The 23,195-nt window shown below is 45.3% G+C and overlaps 1 protein-coding gene across 1 annotated transcript; it reads right to left on the bottom strand.

The window, feature by feature from the left end:
- Nucleotides 1-14,248: 14,248 nt before the first annotated feature.
- On the bottom strand, nucleotides 14,249-16,791 carry Brcc3 (BRCA1/BRCA2-containing complex subunit 3). Its single transcript, NM_001127300.1, has one exon. The coding sequence runs from the start codon at nucleotides 16,775-16,777 to the stop codon at nucleotides 15,902-15,904; it is 876 nt and encodes a 291-aa protein (NP_001120772.1). The 5' UTR covers nucleotides 16,778-16,791; the 3' UTR covers nucleotides 14,249-15,901.
- Between the last annotated feature and the right edge of the window lie 6,404 nt (nucleotides 16,792-23,195).

The raw sequence follows: 23,195 nt of genomic DNA, 5'->3' as shown, positions 1-23,195 counted from the left end.
GTGTGGTGTGTGTGTGTATGGGCGTGTATGTGTGTGGTGTATGTGTGTGTGTATGTGTGTGTATGTGTGTGGTGTGTATGTGTGTGTGGTGTGTGTGTGTATATGTGTGTGTGTGGTGTGTGTGTGGTGTGTGGTGTGTGTGGTGTGTATGTATGTGTGTATGTGGTACGTGTGTGTGTGTGTGTGTGTGTGTGTGTGTGTGTGTATGTTTAAATGTCAAAGGGTTAAATGGACAGAGGAAAGTTCATCGTTAGACTGATGGCTAACCTGCAAACACCCCTCCCCTGGGCAGCATCTTCTGTGCTCCAGAGAACAGAACTTAGTTTGCCTGCATGGTGGAGCTGGTTGTTGTTTAGAGCCAGGATCTCTCCAGAAACAGAAGCTCACTCTTTAGTCTAGCCTGGCTGCCAGGGTTCCTCCTGTGTACCCTCCACAGCATGGGATACAGACAGGCACCATCAGACACAGAGTTTACATGGCTGCCGGAGCTCTGGATACAGGTTTCTCCTGACTATGTACTTCTTGGCCCTATCCAACAGTCTGTCCAATTCCAGTGTGTGGATTCTGAGAACAGATTCATTTAGGCTGTAGCAAATATTCACAGGCCGAAACGGTGAGTGGATTATAAGGAAACTGTTCTCTGCTGTGTAAACCATAAAAGGCTGTGTTCTTAAAAATGACCTCACTGTGATGGGAAAGGGCTCTGATTTTCAAGCTTTGAGCACTAGGTACTAAAAAAGCTGCTAGGGGGATCTCCACCATCCACGCAGGATGATGTCAACAGGTGCAGCCTTGAAACTTCCCCTTCCATGACACCGGTTCTGTAGCAATTTGACTTATGATACCAAGTGTCAACTGAGGGGGCGGTGGTGGAGCACGCCTTTAATCCCAGCACTTGGGAAGCAGAGGCAGGCGGATCTAAATTCAAAGCCAGCTTGGTCTACAGAGTTCCAGGACAACCAGGGCTATACAGTCAAACCTGTGGGGGTTGGGAAAGTGATGGCTACTCTTCCAGAGAACCTGGGTTTGATTCCCTGTACTTAACAAACTGAACTACACCTGGCCCTAGGGGTGTGGTCCTTTAAGTTGCATTTGTGCCACTGCCAGGCAAACGGTGTATCTCCCCTCAGGATGCTGGCTTTGTAAGTGCCAGCTCTATTCTGTTCTGAAAGTCTGAGTCTAAAGTTAGGCATCATAGCACACACCTGTCATCCCAACATTCCCAGGAAGCTGAAGCAGGAGGTTTGCAAGTTTGAGGCCAATCTTGACTACATAGTATGCTCTTATCTCAACAAACAAAACAGTGGGGATGCAAAAGAGGGAAAGAAAGGGGGTGTAAGGGGAGAGAGAGAGACAGGGAGAAAGGGGGGATGGGGGAAAGAAAGAGAGAGAAGGTAGAAAAGACAAATGATGGCATGTAAACACATAATCTCTCCGTTAGTCTCCATTGTTTGTGTCTCATTTACCAAGCGGAATGGTTATGTGTGCATGCTTTGGAACCCTGGGCTCTGGGACACACACACACTGCAAGTCACTTCTATTCAACATGTTGAGGTCTCCCGTCTCCTCAGCTGACCATTTTTCCTTCCTGCATGTTTCTTTTTCTGTGGAAATGCCATCAACAGTCAATATTATTACCATTATTCCCGCAGAAAGTTCCTACAGTCTCTGCCTGGGCCTCTGACTGATGCAGATATACAGCCAGCATTTCTGAGCAGTCCCACACATTTACAGGGCTCTGGGAAATTCAGCCTCCTTGCTTTCCATGCCTAAGTAACAATATGCAGTAGCACCTTCCAGCGCTGAATAATACTTCAAGTCTGTATACCGCATTAATTGATTCAGCTAGAGCTGAAAATAGAGGATTCATTATGACATAGTCCTACATGGGGCTCACATTCACCCCCACAATACTCTCTTGTCCTCCCTCACCACTTCCCTCTACCCCCTGCTCCTTTCCTCTAGGCCTCTGCCTTCCCCCAATAAATGCCCCCTGACCTAATCAAATTGGCCCTGTTTGTATATTTCTCTGTTCAAATGCCTAACATTAGAGGAAAGGATGTATTTGTCTGAGTCTGTCTATGTCTGTCTTGTTTTAATAAATGAATCCATTTCTAGCCACAATAGGAACATAATTTAATTCCCATTTGAAGGCTTTTAAAGAATGTGATTTATTTATTATCGGTGTGTCTGTGTGATTGTCATAGCACACGTGCAGATCAGAGAACAAATAGAAAATTAGTTTTCTCCTTCCCCTGTGCAGGTCCCAGGGATAGAACTCAAAGTCTGACTTTACCCACTGGACCAGCTCAATGCCCACCTCCATCCCCTTTTTCACACAGTCCAGGCCAGCCTCACTTCATTCTTCTTTACAATTCAATAAGACAGCTTCGTTTTGTACAATGTGTATTTACACCAAATTTTCTTTGTTTGAAGACTTATTCTGTATGTGAGAGCTGTGCCCATAGAAGCCAGAAAGGAGTAGGGTGTCCCCTGGAAAGGGAGTTACAGATGGTTGTGAGTGCCAGGCAAGTGCAGAATTGAATTTGGTCCTCTTTAAGAGCAGCCTGGTGCTCTAACTACTGGGTCATTGAGCCATTGCTGCAGTTAGACTCCTTTTGCAACTCCCTGTCCATCTCTGGTGCTTAAGAAACAGATCAAACCTCACCAAGAAAGGAATTTTGCTTCTGCTGAAACTACAAGCCAGGACAGCCTCTCTGGGAATCATGTTCCTCAGGGCTGTACCCAAAGAGTGTTCAGCTGACACACAGCAGACACCTATCAGCAGGTGGATGGTAAAGCACATCCATAAAAAGATAGGAATGGCTAAGAGGAGCCAGACACAGGAGGATCTCTCAGGCCCTGGAGCTGCCAGCCTACCAAAAAACAAAGAAACAAACAAAACAGCAGGCTCCAATATCAGAAAGCAGAGAGCACTAGGGACAGCCCTAGGCATTCTCCTCTGGACTTCTCACAAGTCCACACAGAATTGAGCACACACACGCGCATGCACACACGCACACACATACCACATACATGTATACCACACATGAGCACATACACACATATACCACACATGTGCACATACATGCTACATTAATTATTGTTAATAGAATGTTATAAATGCACAAGAAAGTACATACATTATACAGACATAAATATAGACAAAAATTTAAATATGCAAAACCAAGAAATTGTGAGACACAGTGGATTGTATATGCTCCAATTAGGTTTCTGTTGCTGTGATAAAACCCTGGAAAAAGCCAATTGGGGGAAGAAAGAGTTTATTTCACTTTATAGCTTACACCTATGGAAGTCAGGGCAGGAACCTTAATGCAGAGGCCATTGAGGGTTGCTTCTTGCTGGTTTGCTCCCCATGGCTTCTTATAGAAGAGTCAGCTTCTTATAGAACCCAGGACCATCATCTCAGGAATGTCCCCACCCACAATGGGCTGGACCTTCCCCCAACAATCATCCATCAAGAAAATGTGGCACAGACTTGACTATGAGCCAATCTGATGAGAATATCTATCTTCTCAGTTGAGGTTTCCTCTTCCCAGGTGACACCAGCTTGAATCAAGTGGAAACAAAAACAACCAGCACAATATGCAGTAAAGAATTAAATTATTCCATTTGCAAAGAAATGAATAAAATAGGAAGCCCTCGTGTGAGGTGAAATGAACCCCACTCAGAAAATACGCAGCCCAGAAATGTATGTATACAACACACACGTGAGACCGGAAAGCAGAGAAGAAGCAGGCACCAGCGGCGGGCAGGAGCAGAGCCAGACAAACGGATTCACCTGCTGAACAAAGTATGATGATGATAGACCAACAAAATTGTTTAACTAAATTAAAAGGTAAAAATACAAAAAGAATATGCAATAAAAAGTTAAGTAAGCAAATAAATGCATGCATAAATGACATAAAAGAAATATCTAGCCAGGCTCCTTTGCCTGTTCTGAAGCAGGTTTTTGCCATTTGGGCTTTTGTGGCTGTCCTCTGCTTTATGGTTTGCTGCTGAGCTGTATGTAGTCCTTGTGATTTTCTAACACTGACCACACATGCTGGGCATTCTGTTTCCAGCTGTCTCCTTTCTTCCTAGAGTCTTCCCATTCACTGTATTAATAGCTCTCTCCAACAGGCAGAAGCCTTTCTATAGAAAAAGTCATTTTTTCTATTTTCCCTGTTTTTGCAGGCAGTGGCGGGCGGCAATGAAGGAAGCTGTTGCTAGGTCCATGAAAGGAACCTGGTCTCAGTTCTACTCCACTGATATATGGCATGTGGTCTATGCACATACCAATTCCTCACTGTTTATTGTGGCTTTGAGACAGATGAAAGACACACAAAGAACAGATGAATGACAGACAGACAGATACATAGACAATAGATACATACATACATAGATAATCTTAGGTATATAAATACATAGATAACAGATCAAAAGACAAATAGATGATCGATGATCATAGATATATAGACAGGTTAATATAGATAGATGCATATGTACACATACAGAGAGATACATACATACATATGTGCATAGATGCATACGTAGATAATAGACAGACAGATGTTGTCCTGTAAGCCAGCCTGGGCTTACCCCCACCATCCTGTTTTCATAAGTGAACTTCCAGCTTTCAACTATTTTCTGATTGATTTGTCTTGATTTTGTTTGTTTATTTGGTCAATTGGTTGGTTGACCAACTTTTGAGACAAGGTCTTATGTAATCCAGGCTGACCTCAGACTAACTGTAAAGCTGATACAACCTTCAACTCCTGCTTCTTCCTCTGCTCCCAAGAGCTGGGGTGCCAGGTGCAATCCCCAGGGCCCAAATTATGTGATTACTTTCATTTTTGGTTTTTTTTTCCTCTCTCCTTGTTGGCTCTGGAGTTTCCACAGAAGTTCCTGCTACTCAGAATTGTTCCCAATTCTGCCTATCTTGAGTCTTGAAGCCCAAGGTCTTCCCAAGATGATCGCATCACAAATAACCACACAGGATCCTCCACTACACCCTCTAAAACCGCCTCAGAGCTCCAGACCCTTGAATTTCCTCCAAATTCTCACCATGAATTTGCTTTTCTCCCATCCTCTCTCCTTCCAACCTTTTCATCAATTTCTTCTGTATATGGTCAACAAAACATTCCTGGCACTGTTCCTCCCCATCCACTCAGCCCTTGGGGATTCTCCAGGAACTTCTGGGGGTAGACATCCCATGGCCAGAAGGCTTTGGATAATAGCTCTCCTTCATGAGATGAAGAGGACTGATCACATCTACTAGTGATCACTTCCCTTCCTCCTCCGTGTCCTTCCTCCTTCTGTTCCTCCTCCATCTCCTCCTCGTTCTCCATCATCACCATCTCCTCCTCCTCCTCCATCTCCTCCCCCATCTCCTCCATCTCCTCCTCCATCTCCTCCTCCATCTCCTCCTCCATCTCCTCCATCTCCTCCTCCTCCATCTCCTCCTCCTCCATCTCCTCCTCCTCCATCTCCTCCTCCATCTCCTCCTCCATCTCCTCCTCCATCTCCTCCTCCATCTCCTCCTCCATCTCCTCCTCCATCTCCTCCTCCATGTCCTCCTCCTCCATCTCCTCCTCCACCTCCTCCTCCATCTCCTCCTCCATCTCCACCTCCTCCACCTCCTCCTCCATCTCCTCCTCCACTTCCTCCTCCATATTCTCTCCCATTCCCTTCTCTATCTCTCCCACCTCCACCTCCTCATCCTTTCGGGGTACCTTTGCATGGGCTACGGTTCCAGACTAAATAAAAAAGAAGCGAAAACAAGCCGAGCATTTATCTCTGTGTTTTGTCACTGTGTATTCTTTATGACCAGTAGCACACACTCCTGCTGTATCATTCCCTCCATGATGGACCCTGTCTCCTTACACCATGAGCCAATGTCAACACTTCCTTGAGTTGCTTTAGTCATGCATCTTGTAACCACAGTGAGGAAAGTGGTCCATGCCATCACTTGCCATCTGGTAATACCTTCCACAACTGAGCAATAACTCTGGTGTTTCTGAGTCCTATGTGCCACTTCTCCAACAAAATCCAACCTGTAGATTAGGGTGGCATGGGAAATTTGAGGGACAGAGCCCTCCGCCTATGGGATCTGACACTGAATACATGTAGTTAAAACAGAATTGAGTTAAAAGCCACCCAATCTACTACTGGGTTTTCTCTTTGGGATGGAGAGGAAGCCCAATGCTTACTATATATATGGTGGAGCCTCTAAGTTTCCAAACTGCACAAACCAGAAGTTGGTTTGAGTCAAAATGAGGAGAGTTTTGTCACTTGCCTCCTCCCAGTTCCCCAATGCAATCGATTTTAAACATCTGCCTGCCTCTACTAACCACACCCTTGTAACTGTGCCCTGTGGGACAGCTCGCTCGCACATGCGCTCTCTCTCTCTCTCTCTCTCTCTCTCTCTCTCTCTCTCTCTCTCTGTAAGTGAAGGGTCCGGGGATTACCTGGAAGAGAAAGGGGGACAAGGGGCGCGAAGAAGGACGCCAAGACAAGAGTCTGATCAAGGCGACAATTTTATTTTTTCCCAAGGCTGAATTTATACCATAACATGGGTAACAGAGGGAGGGGGAAATAAGAAACATTTATGCAGGCCAAGAACACAATATTCCTGTGGTCAGGGAGTCGGCTGATGTTGACAGGATGTCAGAAAGGTCACAGGTTTGTCCTATTATTAGTCAGCAGCAGAATTTTATCATATTATTATTTTTCTTGACCTCCAGATTTGTATTAGTCTTCTGCAGCTGTCTGGGGATTTCCCATGAACCTTATCATACTTAATTCTAACATCAACAATGGAGGGCTTCAAGGGCATATCTCCCAACATCTCCCCCTTCCTTATAGTCAAATGAAAAGGTGACCAAATGTCTGTGCTGTCCTGGAATGAGCCCCTCGGGAACTGCTTCTGTCTTAGGTTGGAGTGATATTTGTCACATGGCCAAGAGAATCTTGTGGCCAGGGTCCGTCATGGGATAAGGCAGCAGCTAATGGCGGCCCTCCTGTCTTAGGCCCTTTATTCGTGAACATATCACTCTCTTACCCGTCGTTGACTGTCCAGCTCAGCACGCAGGGGTGACAATTTGTTGATTTTTCAGCAAAGGCATCAGGACAGCAGGCAGAAAAGAATCTTGGCCTCATTTGGCTAAAGGACAAAATTGTCCTTGCCTGGGCTGGGAGGAGATGTATAGGTGAGCTTGGCCATTATCAAAGCATCCTCCATTGCTAGCCTATGATAATATTCCTGAATAGGTTTTGCTGCTATATTATCTACCTTTTATTTAACAAAGCTGGTTAAACGATTAAATGTCCAAGTACCAAAAGATATAAGCAAAAGAAGGCCTACTAGAGGGCCCAACAGAGAGGGAAGCAGGGTGGACAACCAAGGAGAGGTGGAGAAGCAATTTTGATATCAGCTCTCAGCTTTTTCTCTTCCTCATTTTCTCTCTTCTAAGCCTTTTCTGACCTTTTTAATCTCTCTTTAACCATATTCTAAGACACAGGAAGTGTCCAAGCACTGCCTTTCTCTCACAAACCAGAATTCACTGTGATCACTCAATATTGAGAAATTAAAGGTAAAGATCCAATCAGAAAGAAGTACACTTGTTAGTATATATGGCTTACATAAAAGGGGGACCAGACAATTGTTCTTTTTGCTTAACCTCTGACTCTTAAAGATAGTGTGGGTCAAAGTTAAAATATTCAGATATACTTAAAACACTGTTCTATTTTGGGTAGATGTGGAAGTTTAAAAATTGAATGTATTTATATGATTGTAAATGTTTACCATGAAATATCACAGAAGGGATGCCACCAGCAGGAAATTACAACTTTAACTGATATTAAACATGTTAAATAATTTGGAGAAACCTCAGCATTAAATTATAACCATCAGGAAAAAAATAAAGACATTAATAGTTATCCCACGCAAGTTATGTCAGAAATAAGCAAACCCCAACTCAGTACAGTACAGTATCAATAACTGAAAGTTAAATAATATGTTGATACATAGAAGAAAAATAACATGTTGATTGACATTTTTGAAATTCTCAAAATAAATCAAATAGACAATTCAATTTGGGTTCCTAAAACAATCATAATTGCATTATCCAAAAAGCCAAACCCTATGACAGGTATCGCATTGTGGGAGAACACATATCTCAGCGTCCTGAAGTGGGTGGCAGAGCTTCCAGTTCTTCTTGTGGGACAGCAATGGACTCAATGCAGTACAGTTCTTTGAGCAAGCAGCTCCTCTCGGTGGAGTGCAGGCTGTAGATGAAGTCGCGTGTGCCCTGCACCGTGTTCAGTGCCTCCCTGGGCTCCTTCTTTGGATCAGTGCCCAGAAGCCGAGGAGGAGGAATGTCCAGGCTCTTTTAACAATTTTATGGTAAACATAATCCCTGTATTGGCACCTGGCTGAAACATTCTAAGACCCCAAGTATATCCATGTGTCCAATTCTGGTTTCAACCCGCAGAGGTAAATTTAATATTTAGGGGGGTGCACCATCCCTTGTTTTAGAATTAGAACCTTCACAACGGGAATCTGGGACATGTACATTAGTAGGATGGGAGATAATTATAAGTCAAACAACACAGTGTATTAGGTGATAAAAGTCTTAAGAACAGGGGAATGGAGCCAGGCAAGAAAGCCAGAGGGTGGCCCGGGAGAGCTGGTGGAACAACCAGGTCAGGTGACAAACAGCATTCAGTCACACAGCTAAATGAGGAAGCTTTCTTGGGATGAAAAGGCCAGTGCAAAACTGAGCACAAGCTTTGTGCCTGTTAAACAGAAAGGTGAGCAGAGGGGCAGCTGCGTGCACGCTACAACAGTATAGAAGCACCGAATGCCACCTATCCATCAGGGAACCCAAAGCACTTACATCTACTTGCTCTAATCCTAATAAGAACTTGGGGGGTTGGGGATTTAGCTCAGTGGTAGAGCGCTTGCCTAGGAAGCGCAAGGCCCTGGGTTCGGTCCCCAGCTCCGAAAAAAAGAGCCAAAAAAAAAAAAAAGAACTTGGCCAAGTGCATTAGATTTCTACTGTTTTGATAAATACCATGATCAAAAGCACCTTGGGGAGAAAATGGTCTATTTCAGCTTACATCTTGTTGTTGTAAAATTATTCTAAAGGGCTGTCTTTTATCCCCCACTAGGTCTGGCACCACAGTGCCCCAAGATACCTGGTAGATCTCTTGCCAGAAACACACATCCCAACTCCGTGGCAGCCCAGTGTCTCTGGCCACCACACACTCTCTTAAACTTAAATCGCTACATGAAAGAACACACAACAAAATAACCTCTGATCCAATTGATAAGATATAATTGCCCACCTAAACATACACATCCTGTACACATCCGTCCCTTAAGAACATTCATAACAACCTGTAAATACACAGAGTGGGATCTTAACGTCAGCCTCCATGTTCTCTGTGGCTTCTCCTGCCGTCTCCTTAGTCTCCTGTCTCCATCCATCCCAGTCTCCTCCTCTCCCCTCTAATTTTTCTCCCACTCATCCTTCCTTCTCATCCATGACAGGCCTCATTCTATCTCATACCTGCCTTCACCTGTATGACATCCTACATTTCACCCTTTTTGTCTAATTAAAAAAAATTTTCTCTCAAATATAAGCTGAGCACAACTATTATCATTTTATAATTAAAAGCATAAAATATATCTAACACCCAGTCCAAAACTTTATCAGTTAAACAGAAAATTTAGTTATCCATTCCAGCTAAAGAAAGGCTTAAAATCTATGTTATATCCTGGCTAGCTTATATACTATCTGATAACTATCTAATAAAATATGTATTTTCAGAGTTAAACAGCCTGATAGGCTATGAGACTATTGTCAGTCTTCAACCCTGTCAGAAATCTGAGAATGACCAATTATCTATAAACATAGGAAGTTTAACACGACTTCCAGAACTGAGAGGTTGTAGAGACAAATCTCCACTAGCACAGTCCTCTGTAGACAACATGTGAGCTCAAGTCTTCAGCTTCTGGCCCAAAATCAACTGACAGACTCTTGAAATGCAGAAATCTTGAAGGGCTGATAATTCTGGCTTGGCAAAATTATCAATCTGCATAAGGTATCCCTTTTGGACAGTATTAGTCTGCAGGTGAAACAGGCAGTTTTGTCCAGTGGCCGCCTAGCCACAAAGGATTGCCTCACCTAGAGGCAGAGATGCTCAATTTCTTCATTAAATCTGCCAAAGGGGAACTGTTAGGAGCAGGTGTCTTAACAAAAGATAAACAACTTTAAATCTCATATTTTGTGGATTTCTGAAGTTTTTGAAAACCACCTATCCATGTAAGGCAATCTAGACTGTTGTCTGTTAACTATCTTAATATATTATCTTGAAAGCACTCCAACAGTTAAACTTAGAGCCATGAATTTGCTATTTGGCCCTCAACCCACATGTATAATCAGCTCAGAAGTTTGTAATGGCATCAATAGAAGGACTGGCTCTCAACCTTATACTTTTAAACTATTTTAACAAATAAATTCTATACCAAAGCAAAAATATGATTTGTTTAGTTACCAAATGAGATTATGACTGTACAACTCAATCTAGCTAATCCTCCCTATTAAATTACAACCATTTCTAGATTTCTCATAAAACAACCTTAGAATAACCGCTTTCAGCCCCCCAAAAGTCCAGGGAATGGGAGCGATGACTCTTCTATAACTTCAAGTTGTACATGGTCGTTGAGATATCCTTAGGGGTAAGAGATAGGAAGAGTAAAGCAAATGCTGTAGCCAGATGTGTCCTGACTGGACCTGAAGGGTTAAAATTTCTAAAAGTTAGTCATGAACAAAGTCCAGACATGCCTGAGAGAATTTGAGATAGGGCTCACTGGCCCGACTATCAACTCCCAAGGACACTGGCCATCTGGAGCCACCCCCTCCCCTTCCTTCACTCCCTGAGGATGGGTCATCCCCCTGCTGCAGTGAGATGAGTTGCCCTGCCCACATTGCTGAGATGCTAGATTACACGTATGCTTTGTTGATGTAACTCCGTGCCAAAAGTAACTGTGCACCCTTTGTATTAGCCAATTATGTGTATTCACACGAAACCCCTGGTTTTCCCTATATAAGCTCCTGCCTAGAGAGGCTCGGGGCTTGACTCAATCTCCTGTGTGAGATACGTGTCAGCCCGAGATCTCGTAAATAAAACTGCCTCTTGTTGATTACATCAAGACCGGCTTCTCGTGTTTCCTGGGGGTACCTCAACCCGTGACTGGAGCGAGAGTCTCCCCAAGTCTGGGGGTCTTTCAGACCCAGCTGAAAGTCCTTGAGACCAGGAATCCAAGCAGACACACTGCAAAATACAACTCTCAAGACAAAAGTTTAGAATCGAAATCTCTTTTTGTTTGATTCTCTTGAATCTAGTTTTTCAGGCGGTCTCCCTCTCTCAAATCTGATCAATATGACTCAGTGAGGTTTCCAGGGCGTAATCACACTTTTTTTTTCTTTTCTTTTCTTTTTCTTTTTTTGGAGCTGGGGACCGAACCCAGGGCCTTGCACTTGCTAGACAAGCACTCTACCACTGAGTTAAATCCCCAACCCCATAATCACACTTTTTAAAAACACAAAAACAAACCTTTTTTTCCCAGAATACTGTGCTCCTTAGTCTGTAACCAGAAAAGCTGTATCTTGTACTCTCTCCCAGAGTAATAATATAACCATAAAACTCAAAGTCACACCCATTACGAAGATTAAACAATTTTAAAATAGGAAGTAAGCCAAACAATAGTGTATGAGCCTGGTAGGCTTTTGTACTCTGTCATATCAGGAAATGAACCCAAAATTCCCGTGGAGCCCACGTTAAGAGAATCTGAGTCTCCTGTTGTGGTAAATATCAAAACCACAAACCCTCGCTAGCCGGCATCAACAAACCATATGGCAGGGTAATTCATAAAACAAACTAAACACTTTCTATCAATTCCAATAAGCAACTTATCAAACCAGGACTTTAGCCCAAAATATATCAATCTGTTAAGCTCTTTACCTGGAGCCACAGATTTTTACTTAACCTTACTTTACTTAACTTGTAAATATCACAATACTCTACCTGGAGTCAGTGACTAATTTTCCCTATCTAAGTTCTGAACCGTGGGTGAAAATCCCCATGTGATTCCGGTAATCTCTGTACCCTCTTCTTAAAAACAAATTTAATTCACCTTTTAACAATACCTGTCATTAAGAAGCAGCTTGTCTGACTAGGATTTCAACCCAAAATTCCCGTGGAGCCCATGTTAGAAGGAATATGAGTATCCTGAAAGACTTTCTTTAAAAAACAGCTTTTGTCTCTAACTCTGAGTTGTAACTACTTATCACACAGCAGGGGACCTACAGCCACCAGCCCAGGCTGTTTCTGTTTGTTTAAATCCCTCCCACCCCCCTACCCCCACCCCCCCCACCCCACCCCACCCCACCCCCCCCCCCCCCCCCCCGCACTTGAAACATCACATGACTCAACATGTCACTGGCCTCCTCTTAGAAATTAAAACTTTCTCTCAACTCTTAGGATTACTAGTGGATTCTCGCCCAGCATGTTGGCTCGCCATTTGTTGTTGCAAAATTATAAAAAAAAAAAAAAAAAAAAAAAAAAAAAAGGCTGTCTTTTATCCCCCACTAGGTCTGGCACCACAGTGCCCCAAGATACCTGGTAGATCTCTTGCCAGAAACACACATCCCAACTCCGTGGCAGCCCAGTGTCTCTGGCCACCACACACTCTCTTAAACTTAAATTGCTACATGAAAGAACACACAACACAATAACCTCTGATCCAATTGATAAGATATAATTGCCCACCTAAACATACACATCCTGTATGAGGCATTTTCTCAATAGAGTCTCTTCTCAAGTGCCTCTAGCCTGTGTCAGGTTGATGTTAACACCTACCCAGCACACCAAGGAAACTATTTGGGGGGAAACATTCTGAGTTCCACTTGGGCTTTGTGTCTCTCAATTTCTTCTTGTCCCATATTACTTGTATACCAGACATATTTAACCCATCCCCACATCCTGTTGGCCCTGTAAAGCATGGACCCAGTCTCTATATGATGTAAGGTCTCTCCTGTGTTCTCTACTGAGCCCAGCTTACTTCTGGATAGAGGCTCTTAAACAGTGGTGTCTCAGCAAAAACAAAGTGGACACAGGTCAAAGGGGAACTACACAGACATAAGCCAGTATGCACAAGGGCTCTAGGGGAGGGATATCAGACAGAGGATGGGTTTTTTTGGTATGGGTCACCTGCTACGATAAAGAAGCACCTGAGAGCCAGGTGTGGTAGCACACATCTTTTTTTGGTGGCTGGGGGAGTAAGGAAAGGGTTTGTTCAGCTTAAACTTCCACGTTGCTTTTTCATCACCAAAGGAAGTCAGGACTGGAACTCAAGCAGGTCAGGAAGCAGGAGCTGATGCAGAGGCTGATGGAGGGATATTTCTTACTGGCTTGCTTCCCCCAGCTTGCTCAGCCTGCTCTTTTATAGAACCCAAGACTACCAGGCCAGGGACAGCACCACCCACAATGGGCTGGGCCCTCCCACCCTTGATCACTAGGTTGAGAAAATGCCTTACAGCTGGGTCTCATGGAGGCATTTCTTCAGGGGAAGCTACTTTCTCTGTCATAACTCCTGCTTGTGTCAAGGTGACACCCCAAACCAGCCAGTACAATAATTAAATTGAAAACTGCTATAAAGTCCTATATAACTTTTACTGAGACTGCTAAATTATCATTTCATAATCGAGTGAAAGATTATTCAATTATTAATTTCTGGGTTGGGGATTTAGCTCAGTGGTAGAGCGCTTGCCTAGCAAGCACAAGGCCCTGGGTTCGGTCCCCAGCTCCAAAAAAAAAAAAAATTTTTTTTTCTAACATCTGTGTGATGTGACATTGAATGTCCCGTCATTACCAACTGGGTTTTTTATGAACTGATTGAAAACAAGCAGTAAACATTAATTTCTAAGTATTTAAGTGTGCTAGTTTTAACACTCTTGAACCTATGACATTGTCAAGCAGGACACAATGAGAAGGTCAAACCTAAGGATGATAGGTATAGAAGAGAGCAAAGACACACAACTTAAAGGGCCAGTAAACATCTTCAACAAAATTAGAAGAAAACTTACCTAACCTAAAGAAAGAGATGTCCATAAACATACAAGAAGCCCACTTGATTTCCTTAAGGGACCAACTTTAAGAATGACTTTTATCACAAATAAATATTGATTTTTTTTTTATTTTTAATTTTAAAAAGTCTTCTATTTTGCAATGATCAGGTGATTTCTAAGTAAACAAGCAAACCCCAAATGGAGAGAAAGAAAACAATAAACAGTCAACCAGAAAATCAATGAACAAAGTAGTTAAAATAAGTAATCATCTTCCATGTATAATCTTAAATGCAAATAAACCTGATTTACCAATGAAGAAATGAAAACTTGCTTGCTGGATTAAAAATCAAGATCCAACTATCTTTAGGGTATTTGTTTTAAAGGAGCCACTTTTCACCAGCAAAAGAAAATGAACATCAATCTGCTAAGCACATGAAAACTGGAACTGGCATACGTATTTTTGTCAATTTTAAAAGGTAGTTTTGATGGGTAGAGCCATCTTAGATGACAGGTCACTGTCACTGCTTTTTTACTTTTTTATTTCTTTGACAAAAGACCTGCTAAAAGCAACTTATGTAAGGTAGGGTTTATCTTGGCTCACAATTTGAAGGCATATATTCCATGTTTGACAGACCTGATGATCTGATCATTCCCTTCTTTTTATTCAGTCTGGGGCCCTACCCCATGGAATGGTGTCACCTACGTTAAAGATCAGTCTTCTCTCCCCACTTAAAACTTTTTTGAAAACACCTTCATGTACACGTTGTATTTACATGATTCCAAATCCAGTTAAGTCAGGCTGAGATGTAGTTCAGTGACAAAACCATTAGGCGGTATGTTCCTTTTTCCTACACAGTAATATTCCACCATAAGAACGGTTTCTTTAGCTGTGGACTCACTGTAGAAAATCTGGGCTGTTTCTGATTTGCAGCTTCCACAGATAAAACTACCAAGAAAAATTTTGTAAAAGTTTTTGTACCAAGACAGTGCAGCTTGGTGGCTGGGTCATGCTAAGTGTATGTTTAACTTAAAAAAAATTTCCAAACTTTTCTACCCAGTCGATGAATTTTTACATTCCCGTCACTGGTGAGGAATCTCATTTGCCCCCTCAACAGGATTTGCTATTTTCACCATTTTTAGTGACAATGTTTACGTCTCTTTTCATTTCTACTGGTGCTATTTACTTTCGAGTTTCAGACACATCTTTTTCACCGACGGTTTCCTCTTCATCTTTCTGCAGAATAAACAGCTTTAATTTTAACAAAGTCCAATCTCTCTACTTTGTTTTCTTGTGATATTGTGCTTTGGAGTTGAAAATGTTAAGTCCTTAAGTCCTGAAAACTTTTTTGGAATAACTTTTTTCCCTAAGTCTTCCATATTGGATTTAAATCCGTGATACATTCAGAGACTCTTTTACATATTTATTTATTGTATATATTTTGTTAGCTTGAGAAGGTTTGATTTGTTGAAATAAATGACTGTCTTTTCCTCTTTGAATCACATTTGTACTTTTTCAAACGTAGTTAAGCACATTATTGTTGGGTTTATTTCCGGATTTTCTTCCCTGTTGCATTGATTCTTCTGCAAATATCATCGTATCTTGATCACTGTAGCTTTACAATAATAAATCTTGAAGTTATGTTAATGTAGGCCCTCCGACTTTATCTTTTTCAAAATTGATTTTTGTTTAATAAATTGTACTCGAGGTATTTCCGTTCACTCCACGTCCCCCCGCCCGGATTTTTTTTTGCTGCTCCCTCGATTTATTCGAGCGAACGCAGCTCCGCCATGAGCTCCTCCTTCTCCCGCTGCAGCTCCCGCAGATGCTGCTGGTTTTGCTCCAATCTGTCCTCTAACCACTGCAGCAGAGGCCCACTCACCGCCGACATCTGGCTGCACAGATTCTTGGTGAAGACCGAGCCATTGTGGATCTTGGTCACCGAGTCCAGATGTGTGAGGCTATGGATCCGCCTGTACGCGTCCTGCTCCTCCTGACACAGGATCTTCGGCAGCTCCACCGCGGACTCCAGGCAAACTTTCCCGATGGTGACGTGGGGAACGACGTGGACGGGGATTTCGATTCTCTCATAGTCTGAGCTTTTCTGGGCTTGTACGGATTGGAAGCAAGTGTAGAGGACACGTCCGGTCTTTGTGTTCTTGTCTTCTATGAAACAGGAGAAAATAAGTCCCACGAAGCCTTGGTCCATCATTTGGTACATGGCTTGCGTGCGAACATCCACGTGTGAAGGCCACACCGTTATGTGAGGGTGCGAATGGTACCAGCCGACGACTCTCATGGGACGGCCAGTGAGTTCCGCCAACCTTTCCGCCTCAGTCGAGGCTGCAGACAGCTGCTCTGGGGAAATCTCCACGCGGTCCTTCCTCTTGTCAGAACGGCGCAGGATGATGACCGAGTGGATGTGGACGACTCTGATCGAATCCACCTTCTCCGGAACCGTGCACACGTCACTTCCGGCGTGTGCGAATTTGGACTCACTCCTTACGTCGTCGTTCAGCTCCCCGATGCACAGACCCATCACCTCCTCTTTCTCCGTACTCAGGGCGTGGTTCAGACAAACCAGAAAGGCGTCCGACTCCAGATGGACAGCCTGCACGGCCTGAACCACCGGCACCGCCATCGTCTCCCCGTTCACTTCCGCCCAAGGCTTCCGGCCGCCTGTGCAAGCGGGTGCTCAGACGCCCCGCCCAGGGACGGAGCCTGGGGTTCAGGGGCCGGGCCCGCACTCACATCCGCCAAGGGCTTCTGTCCGCCTGTGCGAGCCAGTGCTCAGACGCCCCGCCCAGGGACGGAGCCTAGGGCTCAGGAGCGGAGCCAGGGCTCAGGGGCCGGGCCCGCACTCACGTCCGCCAAGGGCTTAAGGCAGCCTGTGCGAACGGGTGCTCGGACGTCCCGCCCAGGGACGGAGCCTGGGGAATCAGAGGCGGAACCCGGGGTCAGGGGCGGGGCCCGCACTTAAATCCGCTAAGGGTTTCCGGCCGCCTGTGCAAGCCGGTGCTCGGACGCCCCGCCCAGGGGCGGAAGCTTGGCCGAGGGGCGTGGCCGGCGTTAAGGGGGCTGTTCAGACGCAGCCTTACCAGCCCAGCGCTTGACCCTCGGTCCAGCCCTGGCCTAGGGTCTTGGGTTCCACAGGGGCTGAGCCTGAGGCTTAGGGGCGGTGTCCGCCAGGGCCTTAGGGGCGGATCCTGGGGCGTAGGGGAGGAGCCTAGGACCTAGGAGCGGAGTTTGGGCCTTAGGGGTGGGTCCTGTGGGACTTGGGTGGCGGCTAAGAAGGCCTGCGCGGCAGGGAGAGCCGCCGGGAGGCCTACGCAGCAGGCCAGGTAGTACGCTGGGCAACGTTCCTGCGCCAGGGCGGACGTGGGCTGTGAGTCGCTCTGGGGAGTCAGGGCAGACTAGACTTCCTAGTGCTGACGTCCATTTTGGGTGCCCGCCCGCTCCTGATAGCACACATCTTTAATCCCAGCACTTGGGAGGCAGAGGTAGGTGGATCTCTGTGAGTTCCAGGACAGCCAGAGAATCTTTGTCTTGAAAATTTTTTAAATTAAAAATTAAATTAAGAAAAAGTATCAGATTAACTGTCGTTGTCAACTGGGTATGGAGTCACTGGAAACACATCTCTATTTTTCTTACCTCATACACATAATACATCCCAACCACAGTTTCCACTCCTCTCATTCCACACTGCACCTCCCCTCTCTTTCAGATGCAGGCTTCCTCCATCTCCCTTCAGATTCTAACTTTTTTAAACATTATTTTAATATCTATATGTCTGAAAGACAAGACCCTTCCTGAGTGTAGATGCCACCATCCCTGGACTGGGGTCCTAGGCTGAGAGTGTGAGCCAGGCTGGGGTCCTGGGCTGGAGTGTGAGCCAGGCTGGGGTCCTGGGCTGGAGTGTGAGCCAGGTTGGGGTCCTGGGCTGGAGTGTGAGGGAGCCTCAGCTTGTCCCTTCCTGTGAAACCTCTTGGTAATGCTCTAAAGAACTTAACCACTCACCTTACTCACCCTCCTGGATTTTTGTCTGTGGGATGATGAGACTCTAGGCAATCTAAGGGTATGTCCACATCTCTGTGTGAGCAGCAGAAGAGCTGGGACAGCCCACGGCTCTCCCTGACTTGCTGGTGACACAAGCCCTGCTCTGAGGAAGTCAGTGGAGATATTCAGCTACCTCTCCTGGTCAGCATTAGTATTTTCTTTTTATGTAAGTAGTGTGTTCTTTAAAACTTTTTAAATTGATTCTTTGTGAATTTCACATCACACACCCCAATCCCACTCATCTCCCTGTCCCTCCTTATCCGCCCTCTGCCTTGCAACCACCCTTACCAAAAGAAGACAAAAAATATATTTTTTTCATTGTGTAAGCTGCAGTGTGTCAGTCAGTGAGCCCAAGCAGCTTCACTTGCAAATGTTCACTGCCGTGAGCCATTGCTCTGGTTTGAGGACCCTGGCTTCTGCTACACCGTCAGTACCGAATCCTCTCTGGAATTCCTCTTGGATATCCTCTTGTTGCCCTGTGTCATGGAGACCCTGCAGCTTTGCATCTACAGGACCTGCCCCTTCACATGCTGCAGCAAGCCATAGGGGAGATGTTGGGGTGCCAGCTCGAAGCCCTGGCCCTGGGTCTGGGTGGTAGCTAAGATGTCAGCTCTCTAGCACTCTCCAGGCCAGGGGACAGATTGGCTCTCCCCTGCCCATGTCACCAGGCCAGCTCTACTGTGCTGCTCAGGTGGTGTGAAGGAACTGCTCTGCCCAGTGCTGTAGCCAGCCAGGGGCAGGAGCCAGCTCTCAAGCCCTCGTGCCCTTTTGCTTGGTCTCCCATGCTGCTCAGAAGAGTGATTAGGCCAGCTATACACAGCCCTTAGACATCAACATGGCCCCAAGCAGCAACCCAAACCAGGGACATCCCCTCGGCCTTTGGTGGTAACGGGCTACAGGCATTAACACAGACCCTGCTGCTGCAGAGCCACGGAACCACTGTTTGTGTTTTTGTGGATGAGTGTTTGCCTTCATGTCTCTCTGTGCAGCTTGTGGGCCTGCTGCCCATGGAGGTCAGAATAGGGCATCACAGCCTCTGGAGCTGGGACTTGAAGCCAGGTCCTCTTTGAGAACAGCCAATGCTCTGAACCACCTCTCTAGCCCCATCAGCAGCTTTCTGACAGGGGTCCATGTAACACAGACCTGTCTTGAGTTCATGATCCCCCTGCCTTGGCCTCCTAATTGCTAGAATTTGAGGCATACGCCATGACACCTGGCTCCTTGAGAGGCTGAGAGATGGCCCAGAGGCAGAGGGTAGACTGCTCTTGCAGAAGACTTGAGTCTCTTTCCCAGCATGTATTTCGGGTGACACCAGCTCCAGAGGAGCAAACACCTTGTTCGCAGCAGGCACTGAACTCACGTGTACTCACACAATACACATACATAAATAGTGTTAAAGCCTTAAAAAATATGGCCTGATGTAAGCATAATAAAAAAAATGATGGTTGCTATACTCAGAGCATGGCTCTCTGCAGCACCAGTGCCCTGGTCCTTTCTCCACACATTTTTATGATATTTATGTGGGTGTACGTACACATGTATGTGTAGTGGCCAGAAGACAACTTGTGAGCATCCGTTCTATACTTCCTTCATGTTGGTTCTGGGCTTTTCCTCAGGTCCTTGGGGGCTTGACTATAAGACCCTTTACCCATTGAACCATCTTGCTAGCCCATACTCTGGACTATGGCAACCTGATTCCAGGACCAAATCACCATGTTGATCATTCAAACCTAACAATTCCATTGTGGTCTGTTTTTGAGGCTTGTAGGAATAGGTTTTTCCAAATTTATATGTGCCATGAGAACCATAGTATAAGTATTGAAATCCCAGAGCAGGGTTCCTTCCCACCATAGACCATTTATGATCCCGAATGAAAGACACACACAGCCTTACATTTTAGTAAGCCTTAAGCAGCACAGTAGCTGGGTGGCTGCCTACCCTCCATGCTGTTAGAGTCTACCTCCGTCCAACTACTGCAAGTTACTACTTTCTAGGTTCCATCTTGGCTGCTCTTGACCCAACTGAGCAGCCCTCTGGGCCGTGTCCTCTTGGCCCTTTCACATGGTGGCTCTTCTCCTCCCTCCTGCACCTCTTCTTCCATAATGGCTCTCTCCTTCCTCTCCTCCACACTCTCCTATGGCATGGCAACTCACCTTCCTTCCCTTCTTCCTCTTGGTGTCTAACCCAGGAAACCTAAACCCCTCCTGTGTCTCTTCTCCCCAGGTATTGGCTGCTGGCATCTTTACCAATCAGAATCATCTGGGGGCAGGTTCCCTCAGTGTCTTACATGTAGACCCTCTCTTGCCAACAGTTTTAGGGGACCCAAATTAGCACTAGAATACAAGCATCATTAGGTCAACCTACTTCAGAGAACAACAAATTATGAATGATATTGGGCCAGTAAATAAATCTAAACTATTTTTAAAATTAAATTTTCAGCTGGGTGGTTGTGGCACACCTATTTAATCCCAGAACTCCGGTGGCAGAGCCAGGTGGATCTCTAAGTTTGATGCCAGCCTGATGTACAGAGTGAGTTCCAGGACAGCCAGGGCTACACAGAGAGACCCTGTCTCAAAAAACAAAAAACAGACAAAAATTTTAAATTTTAAAAATAAACACAAATTATTGGGAAAGGATGCAGACTCCTACATGGCCTCTCACTTCATTCATTCCTTTGACATTTGCCCAAATTCCTCTCAGTTAAGAGGTCTAGAACAACAATTTTTTTGGAGACATGGTTACTTGTAGCCAAGGCTGGCCCTACCTCACTGTGTACTTGGCCAAGGATGACCCTGAACTGCTGATCCTCCTGCAACTACCTCCTGAGTACGAGAATGACAGGTATGTGCCACCATGCCTGGCTATAGAACCCTTTCCTTTGAGAGATACATGGTCAGTTTTGTCTCTTTTGCTCAGAGGTGGCTTGACTTCTCATGAAGTCTCACAAAAAGCCAAACTGAGAAAAAATAGGAAAAAGTAGGGAGAGATGGGACTGGCTGGCTTTTGGACAGAACTGAAGTAAAAAATAAAAAACATCAGATTTCTTTTTAGACAGTCTCATGGAGCCCAGGCTGGTCTTGAACTCTGTATGTAGCTGAGGTTGATCTTGAACTCTTGATTCTTCTGCTTCTACCTCCCAAGTTCTGGGATGACAGGTGTGTGCCAGATTAGATTTCTTATAGACAGAACAGGAATAAGCCTGATCACTCAAGCATTTCATCTGTTGGGGCTGTAGACATGGCCCAGCAGTTAAGAACGCTGGTTGCTAAAAGTAGAGACAGAAAGCTGGGGATGGCTCATGGCTCTGACCCCTCAGAGTCTACCCCAGCGACGTACTTCTTCTATGCAGGCTGCTTCTCCTAAACCTACCCAAACAGGGCCACATCAGTCTGGGTGGGCATTTCACATTCAAAGCACCTCAGAAAGGAATCCCAGGGGAAATAAAAACTAATAAAACCTGCATGAGGAACTAAGGAGACAAACTAGATGGCTCGGAGGGGCCGGGTGCTTGCCACTGAGCATGATGATTCTGGGCTCTGTGCCCAGAACCCATCACATAAAGGATGTCATTCTGCCTCTACAAGTACCAATCTGTACCTGTTTGTACTACTCTGCTTACTGATCTGTGTCTTCTTGGGAAAATCCCCTTAGGCCACAAAAGTAAACTTTTGTTTTAAACGCCACCTTCAGGCTGGAGAGTATCAACTAACTGCTCTTGCAGGGGACCTGGATTCAATTCCCAGCACCTACGTGGTAGCCCACAACCAGCTGAACCTCCAGTCCCAGGGGATTTGACACCTTCTTCTGGCCTCTGCAATCACCAGACATGCACATGGTGCACAGACAGCCATGCGGCAAAACACACATCTGCATAAAATTGCAATCCATTTTTTTTTAAAGATTGCCATCTTCATGCCTAATGGGCCCGGAGCCCTCTAAGAATTCAATTAAATGGGTATGCTAATTTCTGAGCACAGCTTGAAGTCTCCAAGCCCAGGACCAGGACCAATCCATGATCCTCAGACCCTTCTCTCTCCCATTAAAATAGAGTTACCTGGGAATTTTAAACAGGGTGAGAGAGTGCTTCCCCGTTGTATGAAAGTCCCGAGTCCCTTCCTTGGCACTAATAAATAAAAATAATAAACTGTTCTTGTTGTTTTCTGATGCTAAAACCACTCTACACGCTAGACCAGGAGTGACGGCTCATCAATGTGAGGTATTGTGTCATAGCTAAGGGAGAAGAAACTCACACACTTAGCAAGGTCTTGGTTTGTTTTTGTGGAAGTTTGTGGGGAGGGCAGTGGTGGTGGTTGTTTGGGGTTCTGAGGCAGAGTCTCACTATGTAGACTGCAAGTATTCACCATCTTACGAGGTTAGACAAGTCAATTCAGCTCTTTCTGTCTGCAACAGGCAAAGACTTCCCCATACCTAGTGCTTTGAATGTGAAATGCCCACCCAGACTGATGTGGCACTGTTTGGGTAGGTTTAGGGGACTCAGTCTGCATGGAAGAAGTACGTCGCTGGGGTAGACTCTGAGGGGTCAGAGCCATGAGCCATCCCCAGCTTGCTGTCTCTGCTCTCAGCTTCCTGCTTCTGCCACCATGCTCTCGCCACCATCTTGGAGGGATAAAGCCAAAAAGCCTTTCTTTAAGTACAGTGCATGGGTCATGGTGACTATCACAGTGATAGAAAGGTCACAAACACACAACCTCACAAGGAACAGAATTGTGCACGTGTATAGTCATTCAAAAATATTCTTTGAAGTCAGGCATGGTGGGGCGTGTCTCTAATCCCAGCACTCAGGAGACAGGTAGGTGTCGACAAGATGCTAGGAACTGACAGTGCCCGAGATAGATAAGGGCTCTGCATTTGCGGAGTGCAGAGGAGTACTGTCCCTCATGTACTCAAATCTGTCCCCAGAGCCCACACAAAAAGCCTGGTGCGGCATAGACAATCAGAGCTCCAGGGAGGCCAAGACAGGAAGACAGTTTCTCCCTGGCCAG

This window comes from Rattus norvegicus, chromosome 9, assembly GCF_036323735.1.
Source record: "Rattus norvegicus strain BN/NHsdMcwi chromosome 9, GRCr8, whole genome shotgun sequence".
Lineage (NCBI taxonomy): Eukaryota > Metazoa > Chordata > Mammalia > Rodentia > Muridae > Rattus > Rattus norvegicus.
Note: the sequence above shows the minus strand (reverse complement) of the source record. Positions and strands in the feature narration are given on the sequence as shown.

What these genes read in the sequence shown, in the direction of transcription:
- Brcc3 (NM_001127300.1), bottom strand. Translation starts at nt 16,777, where the DNA reads ATGGCGGTGCCGGTGGTTCAGGCCGTGCAGGCTGTCCATCTGGAGTCG.